Genomic DNA, 13,383 nt, shown 5'->3' with positions numbered 1-13,383 from the left:
TTTGTGTTTTTTGATTTGTGTTTGCGATTACTTTTTTGTTACGTTTTTGGTGTTTTTTTTATTTGTGTTTGTGATTACGTTTTTGTGTTTGCGATTGCCTTTTGTTTTTGTGATTTTTTTAATTTGCTGTCGTGTTTTGTTTTTGTGTTTTTTATTTACTATAAAGGCGCACCTGACTATAAGCCGTGCTAGCTAAATTTGGGGAAAACTCGAGTATGTTACACATGCAAGCCGCACCCGACTGTAAGCCGCAGGTGTTTTAATGTTACCGCACTGGTGGTTCCCGCTACTTTCTTTTCCATAATGAGGGCGCAAATTGTCTCGCTCTCGTTCTGTCTCTCCTACTGTATTTGGGCTCACTTGGTTTGTTTTGCTCTGCCTGACGCACTTGCGCTTCCTTTATAGTGCACCCCTTTGTGATCTAATGGATAAGCCGCACCTTTGTATTAGCTGCAGGGTTGAATGAAAGTGGAAAAAAGTAGCGGCTTATAGTCTAGAAATTACTGTAAAACAGAATTAAAAAATAAAAGTCAAAATGAAATCAAAGCTAACATTTTTGAAAACTATTTTGATCCGGCAGGTAACACAAATAAGTGACGACAAAATGAAACATGAATCTCACCTATCCAGTTTCTCCTCCGCGTGCACTTTGAGCGTTTGGTAACGCTGCTCCTCCTGCTTGATGCGTGTCAGGTAGTCCTGTGCGCATTTCTTCAGCACTTCCTCGTTCTGGGTGCACATGCAGAGTGGACATGGTGTCAAAGGTGCACTTGTCAACATATGGTGACTTTAAAAGCACGACTGACCTTCTTGAAGCCCTCCAGGACCCCCTTCATGTTTTCATACCTCCTGAAGAGGTCAGCGAAGGAGCGCTCCACAGAACTGAGGTCGGCCAGGGCCTGGTCCCTCTCCATCGTCAGCTGTTTGACCGACTTACTAGAGGACAGCGTTTTCTGCTCCTGTTCATCCTCTATTACAAAGATGATGATGTTGTTGATTAGCTGACGACAAGGGTGACATCACAGAGAAGTGGGGCACTCTTACTGTGCCTGCCGCGCTTGCAAAATAAATATAAATAAGCAACCACATAGCGTGGCAGCGACTCACCAATCATCTGGGCAACTGTCTTCTCATACTCCGCAACAATTTTCCTGTCCACACAAGAAGACGGGGACATTGTAAGTCATTTTTCAATCTTCGCATGGATTTATGCTTCATACCTCATCTCTAAAACCTCAGCTCTGCTCTCCTCATACTTTGTCTTCCACTCATTGGCCTCAATCTCTTTTGTGATTATCTGATGGCAGTAACAAAGGGCGTGAATATGTGTGATGATTCTGATTATGAGTCGATTGATTCTGATTCATATGAGAGTGACGCACCTCCTCTCTAATGAGGGTCAGCACTGCAGCCTTGTCAATCTCAGTCAGTGCAATTTTGTCTTGGGACGGGACCGCTGCATCTGTATCACTGCTGCACGTTGTTAGATTCTCATACTGGAAAACAGAGAGCATGACTTTTACGGTTCTTCATTCTAAGTCAAACTCATTGAAAAGACTGTTAACATTTCATTAGAGCTTCCCTTATTGGAACCTTGGTACACTGTCATAAATAGTGGGTAAACCCCGGCAGCAGTCCGTCGTTTGAGGCATGGTTCAACGTGGGATGGACCTTAACGTTTGACTCCACCCACATGGATTCTCAACCTATAAGCACCTTTTTTATTTTATTGTCTGTTAAACTATGTAATCCGCGGCTTTAAAGATGCAACGTCTTATGATGACACGCTTTTTGTTAACACTTTATTGGACATTAAAAATTAAAACCTGACCAAAATCCAAATACAGTACTAAACTCAATCATCCAGGGAGTGAGGACATGTGGTACTGCACCCATCCAACTAATTTCTATGTGGAGGACTTGTTTTCACCACAACTTTTGAACCCAATTTTCTAGACACTCATACCAACGTCGACTCCCCTATTTTTATGGCCCCTGAACACACTGGATGTGCTTCTGTGGCTCAACGACTCTCTGTTCACCCAGGATGTACGTCAAAATGGCCGTTTCGATCACTTCCGTCAATCACTTTACTTAGCTCCGCCCAGACTGACTGGTTGAGTGCCATTTTTGACTTAAAAATAAATAAATAGACGTGATGTCATGAGATCCCCGAAATTGATTAAAACCAGTTTAGTAAAATAATAATAAGGATAGTATAAATATTTATTTATTTTTTAAAGAAAAGCGCTTGGAAGGTTAGAGTGGTGGGCTGGTTAACAAGATTCAAGTTTATGTTCATATTACAGATCAATGCCCCAAGACTTTTTGTGATACATTTGCATATTCAAATTTGCAGTTATTGGCATATTCAAATATTTTCAAATTTGATCTTAGACAAACACTGAAAGCGTAAGTAGCTGGTTGCTACCAGCATTAAAAAGAGTGAAATATCTCTCTGTAAGTCTATTAAAGATAAATAAGAAGGAAAAACATGTCAAAACGATAAATATAGTTTACTTACTGTGTCATCCTTCATAATAGATGTATCCTTTTCATCTTCCACTGTCTCAGGAGCTATGAATGGAAACATAACTGTAAACAGAGCAAAACAAATGGCGCCAAATACTGTACTTTGACAACTTTAGAATTCATATTCTAAAAATATATTTTTTAAGTGCTCTTTTTTGTAAATTATGGGGAAAGGCATTAGAAGAATGGGGGGGGGGGGGGCTGTAAACATACCATCTGTGACAGCTACATCATCAACCTGCTTTTTGCCAAAAGTTTTACGAAATTCTGATTCTCCTTTCTGCTGGTACTCATTTTGGGTTGTCTGCCCCATAATGACCGTAGATGCCAGCTTCTCCTCGTCAGTGGCATGGTGAACTCTCTGCGAGATCTCTGGGGAGTGAACCACCACCTCATTCTCCTCCTGGGCACAGTGAAGACAATTATGATCATTTAAATGAGCTCATTATACAGACGTAATCCAATCAATTAATCAATTTTTGTTAGTGCTTGTCCTCATTAAGGTTATGAAGTTGGAGCATATCTTAGCTGGCATTCTGAAAATAAAAACTGTACAGGACTCTGAAACCTGGGAAAAGCAAATTAACGGTTTTATCAACATTGTGAGCAGTACTATACTATATGTTGCCTTCCATTTTCAGTCCAAACACCTTCCATAAAGTTGATGCATAGAGTTTACTTTACAACCACATTGCTTGGCTTGATTGAAATAATGGCAACATTAAATTAGGACATCTGCTGATACAAGAGAGATAAGTTTGAACAGCTGCTAAATAGTGAACATTGCTAATGTTGAAACACTTCAGCTGAGGCCCACACGCACACTCACAAATGATCAAATTACCTGCTTGCACATGTCCTGAGTTTGGCTCTCGTCATGTTTGTCAGCTTTACAGGGATTCCTATGAGACAAAAACAGTAAATGCAAACAAGGTCATGAATATTTTGATGCTCGAAGTACAGCTCTTTCAGACTTAAATTGAACTCTAAGCATTAAAATGCTTTTGAGACGGGGCAAATTGAACAACTTCATGCACATGGTGATTTAGTTGATAACTTGCTTGACATGCTTTGCTGGTCACTGACTGGCAGCACTGATGATGATATTTAAAAGGAAAGTCAACCCAAAAACTTTCCTTACAATAACATGTGCTATGCAGCCCGACTAGTCTAAACACAGTATTCTGATTAATATTGCATTTGTGGAATATGAATTAAGCTGCAAAATCCACCCGTTTTTATCCATCTCAGAGGGCGGCCATTTTGTCACTTGCTGTTAACAGAAATTTACATCACAGTTGCTCACTGCTCAGCTTACGGATGTCACATGACCAAACTTGGTTTTTATCCGAGCCCTGAGCACCTGTGATGTCATTTTAAGTTGACCGCAAGTGGCAAAATGGCCACCCCCTGTGATGGATAAAAACAGATGGACTTTGCTGCTTAATTAATATTACACAAATGCAATATTGATTATAATGTCATGTTTAGACTAGTGGGGGTGCATACAACACATTTTTGGGTTGATTCCACCTTTAAAAATAGGCCGCAAGCATACTTAAAAGAAAACGTGCATTAATAGCGAAAGTACTTACAACAGAAAACAGAGAAACTTGGCTTGTTCAGATGTCCTGAGGCCGACAGTAGCAGATGAAAAGTGGAGATTTAGGGGTTGCGCGACAGAAGAGAGAGAACGATGAAGGATGATTTTAATCAGGATAGAGAAAAAAAAAAAAGAATGTGAGTGGCTGAAGGCGTTTATCTTGACATGGTAAATAACAGAAGCGAAACATGCTGCGTGCAAAAGCTCAAAGTTTCCTAACAACCACAGCTACAAACAAACTTTTCCTACAGCCTAAATATAAACTGGCTGAGGAATCACACCAATGACCACAATGCAGCGCTAAGTGTTTGGCATGTGTTCAAAGTGTTATCTGCTATGCAACAATCCTCAAAAGGTGATGTCAACAATACATTTAGCCTGAAAGGGGAAGCTCGGAAGTGCTAAAATTGAAAATTCTGGTTTGTTGTGATTCTGTTGGATGCCGCACATTTATAGAGGAAGAGTGGTTCCATGTCATGAAGCAGCACACTTACTTGGCCGTCCTCTCTTTGCTTTTCTTGGGAATCTGCCGAACTTTCTTCTCTCCCACTGGTTTCTGTTTCCTTTCGTCTTTTGTTCTTTTTTCAGACTGAGTGGAACAAGTGGACAAATCATCATTACTCAAGGTGCTGGAGCTCTTGAAAGGGTCCGCAGAATCGTCAAACTTGTCTGGGTAGGAGCCTTTGGGGAGCACTGGAGAATTGCTCAAAGTGCTGTTGCTCCCAAATGGATTGAAGTTGAGGTCATCCCACTGACTGGGATCAAAGTTATATGTTCCTTTACTTGGGATGGGAACATCATCCAGATTTAGAGGCACTGCGGTGTCTGGAATTTGAACATTAGTCTCCGGTGCTTTCTCGGAAACTGATGTTAGGTCAGAAACCGATTCTGACACCGCAGGTTCTGGTGCTGGTTCGCAGGAAGTCTCTGACGCTTTGGGCTTTACTTGCTTCTTGAGTTTGCTGCTTGTTTTTCTACATCCTAATTTCTTTGGAGGTGGTTTGTTGACTGCCCCTTCATCCAGTACAAACTCCAGCATCACAGGCTTTGCCTCCGATTTAGATTCTTCTGTTGGTGTTGCTACGCTGTCCTCAATCAGAGAGCAGCCGAGTGGCTCAGGTCTGGGGAAAGTTATTGATCCGCATGGCGGTGGAGAGTTCTGGATTTTGGATCCACCACTAGTGAAAGGGTTGAAATTATCGTATATCTGGTCAGGATCAAAATTGTAGGAAGCTTTGGGAACAGGAAGTTCCTGTTCCTCGTTTGATTGTGTATCCTCCTTCGGTGTCTGCTTTATTGACAAGAATGGAGGCTTAGATTTATGGGTTTTATTTTTTGAGCTAGATTCTGATTTTTTGGTGACTGAATCAACAGGAGGCTCCTCCTCTGGTTGTGCCAGAGCAGGGCTTGGGACAGCTTCAATACTTTGGATTGAGTTTGTTGTAGGAAGAGGAGATGAAGATGGAGCAAGATCTAAATATGGTTCATTAACCAAGATGGGAATTGTGTCTTGGGAGGGTTCTGGTGATGTGACTTTACATTTCACCACTTCAGGAACCAGTGTCCCTTCCTGGGGTAGTTCTGGTGGTGGAAGTTTGCATTTCATCACTTCACTTAGCAATATTTCTTCTCGGGGGGGTTCTGGTGGAGGAAGTTTGCATTTCATCACTTCAGGAACCACTTTCACTTCTTGTTGGGGTTCAGGCAATGGAACTTTGCTTTTGACCATTTCCGGCATCAATGTCACTGGGAATGAATCAGGAACAGGTTCATTGTCTATCGACTTTGACAGGCAACCATTTTGTTGTGCTTCTAGGTGCTTGATGTTCATTTCCAGAGGGTCTTGCAGGGGGACGGCTGGTTCATCCTGACCCATGTTGTGGAAGAGCAAATTATTGTGATCCCCGATTGGAGCTGTAACTATCAGGTGCTCATCTTGATCCGCATCTGAAGAAGAACAAATGATATATTGTCACCTTGTTAATATAATGGCCTAAGTCATATTTTGACAAATGAATATTTTCTGAAGATTTTGGCCACCTCTGTTCAAATCGGCTACATCCTGAGTTAAACTGATTATTCAGTCTTACCCTGAAATGAAATTATTAATAATTACAATATATTCAGAATTTGCTTCTGTTTTATTGTGTTTTCTGAAAAAATATCACTTTGCCCATTATTTTAAGAAGGCGATGATATTCAAAACATAGTTATGTGAACAACGCCTGCACATGCTAGTTTGTCCAATCAGATCAGACCTCAGATGTACATGATATCTGATTGGTTCTCTGAGAACAAGTTACCAGGCTGACGACTGTTCCAGTTGCAGCTGTTGCTATGGTAATGCCTTGCAATGAGATGGGGTCTGTGACATTTGAATCAAATGCACTAGGTGATAATTAATAAAAAAACACCATATATTATGTTGCAAATAACAACAGAGAGCGGGCAACCGTTTTATGAAGCCTTTAACTCCAAAGATGCACATCAACATATTTTAGTGTGCCTGTCATGGTGGCCGCGTGTAATATTATGTTGCTAGGAGACAACAGCCTGCTGGGTTTCTTCTACTTCTATTCACCAGCTTATGATATAAAATACAAGACTTTTTAGGGGGAAAAGTCAGGTTTTCCATTGATACATACACATAATATTTTTCAAAAAGGTATTGATTTACCAATATGTTTATGGGGAACAATATTGAAACAGCGTGATACAGTTTAATATTATATACCACTGCTAACTACAACCACAATATTTTTACAGTAATTTCTGGACTACAAGGCGCACCTGGCTATAAGCCGCGCTAGCTAAATTTGGGGAATACTACACATATAAGCCGCACCTGACTGTAAGCCGCAGGTGTTTTTAATGTTACCGCACCGGGTTCCCGCTACGTTCTTTTCCATAATGAGGGCGCAAATTGTCTCACTCTCGTTCTGTCTCTCCTACTGTAGTTGGGCTCAATTGGTTTGTTTTGCTCTGCCTGACGCTCTTGCGCTTCCTTTATAGTTCGCCCCATTGTGATCTGTTGGATAAGACGGAGGGTCATATGCAAGTGAAAAAAGTAGCGGCTTGTAGTCCAGAAATTACTGTAATTAATGATTAATCATTACATTGCCAATTTCATTAATTCAATCAAAACAGAGCGTTTTTAATATATATATGTTTGTTTTTTTAATGATTTTTACTTATTTTTTATTAGCATAGCTATTTAAAAGATGTATAAACTAAGCAACTAAAAATATTGAGTAAAAATTAAGAAAAACATATTTTTGGTTTATAATTTTTTAAAGTCAACTTTCTATGATAGATTATAATAGATTTCAGTTTTGTAACTGTATAAACAGTTTAAATGTTTGGACCTACAGGGATGGAGTAATGGAAGCTTTGGGTGGCTGCAGACAATTACAGTCACTGACATGGCAAAGGCTTCTTAGCTTTAGCTCTTGTCGGCTAATTGCATATACAAACACGCGTGATGAGGGAGGGGAGTAGGAGGGTGTTGAATCATTAAGGACATTCTCTACTAGACTCTCCTCACTGTCAGAGCTTTGCAATGTACTCTATGAAGAAATGCTGTTTGACTGGATTCCTCTTTAAAAACAACAGGCCCTGGCATACACTGAACATAAGACATTAGTGTGTTGTTTCAAAGTACTTTATACAGCTGTTTAAAAAGGCAAACTCTGTGACGGTAAGCCCCCCATCCCCTCCTCCCGACCCCCATCAGTGACCAACACAAAACAGGGTGAACTAAAGCTTTTGTTGAACCTGTTGAATTCCAGAGCAAAGGCTATTTCCACACTCTGACACAGGCTCTGTCGTTTGCCGTTTCATAGAGTGACAACACTTCTGCCAACCCCACCTAAATATCCATAGACACTGTTTAAAAACATGCATCAAAAAGCTACTGCAAAGGGTAATTTGGGGGTCAAAAGAAAGGCAGGTAAAAGGTAAATCCTTAATGGGAGCTGGAATGCAGTAGGCAGGTACATTCCTGACCCTGCCCGGCTGCATGTGGATCCAATTACACAGAACTTGATCTACCATGTATGTGCATGGGCTCACACTGCGTTGGAGCTTATTCAATTCCATGTGTGTTAAAAATAATGACATGATATGATGTCGAACATTTCCAGTAACTGCCAACCCGAAACTGACTCATTTTGAGTACTTCTTGCGTTGCCTCCCAGCCTGTTCGTTCCCTTACCTGTTTTGTTGTCAGCGTTGTCACTCTCCAGCTCCCCTGGGATGACCGGTGGGCTACGGACAGGAGTCGCTGCCTCGGGAGTGTCGAAATGACCGTCTGAGTCAGAGCTGATGTAGCCAGACGAGAGAAACACAAACAAGGAAATTAGAATAATTCCAAATCTGACAAAAAATAAAAACAATCACGACAGAGAGAAATGCATGTAACAACAATGTAAATATGAACCCTCACGTTTTCTTTTTTTCTCTCCATCTGAATACTTAGTAAGGCCCACAGTAAGGAAGCTTAGCTACCATATTCCCCTGTTTACCAGAAACTTTAAATAAATAAATGGCTGCAATCTTCTTTACTCCTCGATCTTAAAAACAAGACGTAGAAAGCAATATCCAACTGCCAAAAAATATAAACCAACTGCCCACAACATCTGAAAATCTGCTGCTGCTTTTTGGCAAACAGTAAACTTTTTAGTGGTCACTTTTGACTGGTTGCCACTGTTTGAACTAAACTTTACTATTACAGGGCAACTTTGTTCTAAAGTCTTAATCAGCATGTTTAGAATAGTTACATTCTGCACTAATAAATGTCTATGTCTCAATGTTATACACCTCCAATAGTGCTTTTTAACCTTTTTGGACGAACTGAACCCCAACAGTTTCCTATGCGCATTCACTGACCCCTTCTTTATTGAAAATTAAATTGTTTTTTTTCGCTCCACATTTCAAAAATAGGTATTTACTGGTGAACAAAATGAACAGGGAGAGTAGCCTTTTCATCTAATCTGTCTCTTCACCTTGAATTCAGAAAGTGTTGTGTTCTATTCTAGATAGATAGCTGTGCTAGACTAGAATTGCTCAATTTGGCATTGCAAATCATGCAGTTATGACGCTGACATCACTCAACTCTATAGTATAGAGCACTTAAGATGGAATCCAGAGGCAGCAGATACAATGAAAACAGCAAAGGTCCCAGATTTGAACCCTGTGGAATACCAGACGTTCCATTGTACGTGCAAATTCACATTGCACATATTTGTGCGACCACTTAAGAAAAAAAAACCTCAACTTGCATGAAGGGATTACAATAATAAAGAAATCATACGATGTATCATCATACGATGTATCATCACAACGGCCACAAGTCGACTACTGAGCGCACTAAATTCCTTGCAGCACAGATAGGCCAAGCAATGTAGCGTGATCACCTGCAGCCAATGACGGCCAAGCAGGGAATATTATATTTGTTTCCCTAATCCTGTTGGAATTCAGATGTATCTGGGGTTGGTGAAAGATTCTCGATTTATAACTCTGTGGGTGGAGGGTGGTGTCTGGTTGGTGTTGGATTTCACTTTGCTTCATCTTTCCTTCCTTTGGTCCTTCTTCTGGTCTCCTGACAACTTTACGATTCTGGAGGGACTCTGAAGTATCCGGTTAAGGTGAAGGGTCTTGGATTTGTAACAGGTTTCAGGTTAATTAAAAATCACAAATTCGCATGCATGCACGCAGGCACACACGCAAACAAAAAGAGTGATGATGATAACATATTGACTCGGGAAGGCTGCTGAATGAATAATACAGAGCTTTCAGGGAAAAAAAATCATAACAAATCAGTTATTTGAGTCGGGTGTGTGTCTTGACCTCCGCCAAACCACTGAGACTGACTCACCAAACCCCTGGGGTTCTATTGAACCCAGGTTAAGTACTAATGGTCTACTTTGTACAATGATAGAGAGACAAAATTAAAAGTTAATTTGCTCTTTCATCTTTGCCAATGTCACAAACGGCAATCATCAGCCCTGCCTAATCTAGCCCTTATGGCTAATTATTGGACTCCTAGGTCAACACTTGGCACCTTTTTCAAAGTCCAAAACTGGAGATACTGTTTATGTTCCTGAGTTGTCAAATTTTCAGTGATGCAAAAGCAGTATCACCACAATAACAAAACATTGCACCCTTGAAAGGACAATGTTTGAAAGAATGTAAAATACATTGCTGTGTGTACAACAACCTAAATGACTTGACTTCATTGAGGCAGGAAGCAAATGCAGCACAGACAGAAAGAGGAAATAGGCTGACCTTCTGTCTTCCTGTCACACCGCATTCAACGCTATGATTTAATTTCCAAAACGTGCGTTTTAATAGACTTGACAGGGTAAACTGGCCCTTATCAACTTGACAGATTTGATAAGATCACCATCACATTGTAGGAACTGCTACACATGAGGATGTCATGCTCATTCCCACATTAGTCGCCTACTTCTTTGAAAAATATCATGTAAAATAGAATAATAGACCTAATCAATGCCAAAACGCCCAAAGCGCGAGTCATGTTTGTGTTTGAAGCATCACACCTCTGTGTACACTGCTTACTTCTATCGCACAAATGACTACAGAGGAAAACATTGTGTTAAAACCGCAGCCATGCCAGAAATGTATCAGCAAAACACGACAATCAAACAAACGTGCCGTCTTCTGCATGAAACATGTGAGGATGCCTTTAACTCTTTTTGTCTTTTGGAAGAATTCCCTTTTCCCCAAATTTTGCTGAAAGTAAGCACATGTTCATGCACACACGCACACGTGTCAATGTGCACTGTCACAAGTGTCCAAAAGAACACTTGCCTGCAGCCTTGAGAGCTCTCTTCATCATCATCCTCCGCTTGGTGTACCCTCTCCTCGCTCCCCTCCTCCTCTCCTCCTCGCACCGCCGTCCACGTCCATTTGGCCCATGAAACCGGTGACAACCAAGACATTTCTCCTCCTCTTCTGTCGACTCAATGCTGGGCGTCGATTCGTTCACCTTGGCAGTGATACTTTTTGTTTTTACATTTCCATGTGTTCTCTCGTCATCCTCGGAAGACCACAAGGGTCGCCACAGGTGGAAGGAACCATTTCTACTAACGAACGAGACAGCTCTTCACCTCCACTCCCTGAATCTGCCTATGCTTCTCTGATCAGCTGGTTCTCTAACTGCTCACCGTCTCTCCCCTTCCAGCTTGCACAGCAGGCTGCTCCATTGACTCTTAACGCGGACGGGGGAGGCTGTAAGCTTTCAGCGCAGACGTTGATGCAGGTTTTCTTTACTGAGCTCCATGTGTTGCCCTGTGGTTGGAGAATGGTACAATCCATCAGTTAGCTGTTTCTCTCTGAAGCAGGAGGAGGGAGTGTCTGAAAACAAACAGTGAGGGAGGAGGAGGAGTAGCTTTTAAAGCAGGGGCTCCTCTTGGTTAGGAATGTGAGGCTGCACCTAAAAACAGTTTTTGCAACCCCCAAGCGGTTTAACAGTTATACTGGCTTGCTGTCATGTGACACTGGAGCAACCACTTTAGCATCACCTCAATACATCCACCATCATCGTGGCTCAGCTGTTTTCTGAAGAATGTGAACAAAAAGCAAACAAATTCCACCTGCTTTTATCCTTCCACTTGCTGTCGACTGCAAAATTCATCACAGTTACTCAGGTAACGATTAATCACGTACAGCTCACCTGTTTTCTAAAGCTGAGTCGTAATTGGTTGCTACCTGAGCCCTCAACACATGTAATATAATTTTCAGTTGACAGCAAGTGGCAAAATGGACGCCCTAATTTTTCCTGCTTTACTCATTCCACAAACACAATATTAATCAGAATGAATACCATCTTTAGACTAGTAGGGGCCCATACAACATGTAAAGGCAAATTTTGGCTTGACTTCCACGTTGAAAGACTGAATATATTAAAGAGCCTTATTCAAGATAAACTACTTTATATGAAGAACAAAATAGTTGGTATATATGATATGCTACATGGACTAAAGTTGTACCAGAGAGTTTAGTAATGAGTAATGACCTTCTATGTGCTCAAGTCATGGATCAATTTCAGTCGCTTTATTCCCATGAGCAGTAACAACGCACATTCATACCAGTGCAGCTATTGGCTACAACTCAGGCCCAGCCACTCCACACGCACACACACTTGAGCCAACACTCAAGATGAAATGTTCCTTTGTTGTTTCATCTGTGTTGATGTCACAACTGCCAATAATCAGGCCAACACTCATTGTCAGATATTACAATATGTCACTTTTTGTTATGTTGTAACTTTTAATATTCTGTTCTGGGTGAAAAATATAATCTTATTTTTAGTCTTACTTGGTCGTATTACAAATGAACTTATTTTTTACATTTAAATGACTAACAAATATTCAAATATTACATACAGCATTGTACAGTTAGTAGAGGAAACACATAATGGCAACAATTTGAATCTATAACGGATTAATCAAATTTTCATGATTTTCTGTGAAAAGGGTCTTCTAAATTTGAACAAAATGGGCATCCCAGTGAGCATTATGTTCAGCCTCAGATATTTTACTGTAATAATAAGTAATTTATTAAGACCACACACAAACATCGGGGGTATCTAGTGAATAAAGTTGTGCTAAATTAGCTACTTATTTGATTTCGCAATGTGTTCCCGATGTCCTCATATCCAGCGCTAAACTGGTCTCAAGATATATTCAGTGTACACTCTAAAAACATTTGGGTATAAAATAACCCAACTATGGGTAAAAAATGGACCGATCCTCTACTTGGGTCAATTTGACCCAACTTTGACTCAAGAAATTGGTCTTTTAGTGTAAAACCACTCACAAATATTGGTCAAATCCTTTACTTGGGTCAAAAAAGTGGGTAATTTTGTAAAAAACAAAACAAACAAAAAACAGAAAGTTGGGTCAAATTTACCCATAAAGTGGGTCGGTCCATTTTTTATCCATACTTTGGTTACTTTTGACCCAACTGTTTTCAGAGTGTAATTCTGATATCATTAATTTTACTGTAATTACAACATAATTACAAAAAAAAATTAAATGCAGGATTTTAGAGCTTTGTCATGACAATAAAAGAACATCATTCGACTGATCTGAGTATATAAAAACATGTGCACCATCAGGTTTTAAAAAGTCAGGATCTCAGGAAACATTTAGCCACATGTGGCTGCTGCGCACAAGTTTCCATCACTGAGTAGAGGCACACGTGGCTCATTTAGAGCTTCCACA

At 40.5% G+C, this 13,383-nt stretch overlaps 1 protein-coding gene across 4 annotated transcripts in view; it reads right to left on the bottom strand.

Moving 5' to 3' along the window:
- The window catches only part of tacc1 (transforming, acidic coiled-coil containing protein 1), a 30,542-nt gene that overhangs the window by 3,723 nt on the left and 13,436 nt on the right, over window positions 1-13,383 (bottom strand). For 2 of the 4 annotated variants that reach the window (XM_086088100.1, XM_086088099.1), the window contains exons 2-12: window positions 8,349-8,455; window positions 4,630-6,082; window positions 4,128-4,163; window positions 3,377-3,434; window positions 2,746-2,935; window positions 2,525-2,577; window positions 1,383-1,496; window positions 1,221-1,297; window positions 1,108-1,151; window positions 807-970; window positions 623-729 (exon numbers count right to left, since the gene is read on the bottom strand). In XM_086088100.1, the coding sequence (XP_085944226.1) occupies window positions 623-729; window positions 807-970; window positions 1,108-1,151; window positions 1,221-1,297; window positions 1,383-1,496; window positions 2,525-2,577; window positions 2,746-2,935; window positions 3,377-3,434; window positions 4,128-4,163; window positions 4,630-6,082; window positions 8,349-8,455 (2,403 nt within the window). Of the gene's footprint in view, window positions 1-622; window positions 730-806; window positions 971-1,107; window positions 1,152-1,220; window positions 1,298-1,382; window positions 1,497-2,524; window positions 2,578-2,745; window positions 2,936-3,376; window positions 3,435-4,127; window positions 4,164-4,629; window positions 6,083-8,348; window positions 8,456-10,966; window positions 11,482-13,383 lie in introns of those variants that run through there. The other 2 variants (XM_086088097.1, XM_086088098.1) reach the window with 2 other exon arrangements.

The sequence above is a fragment of the Leptonotus elevatus genome, chromosome 10 (assembly GCF_054856555.1).
Source record: "Leptonotus elevatus isolate MCC_2025b chromosome 10, RoL_Lele_1.0, whole genome shotgun sequence".
NCBI classification, from domain to species: Eukaryota; Metazoa; Chordata; class Actinopteri; order Syngnathiformes; family Syngnathidae; genus Leptonotus; species Leptonotus elevatus.
The sequence above is the reverse complement of the archived record's forward strand: the minus strand, read 5'-3'. Positions and strand labels throughout refer to the sequence as shown.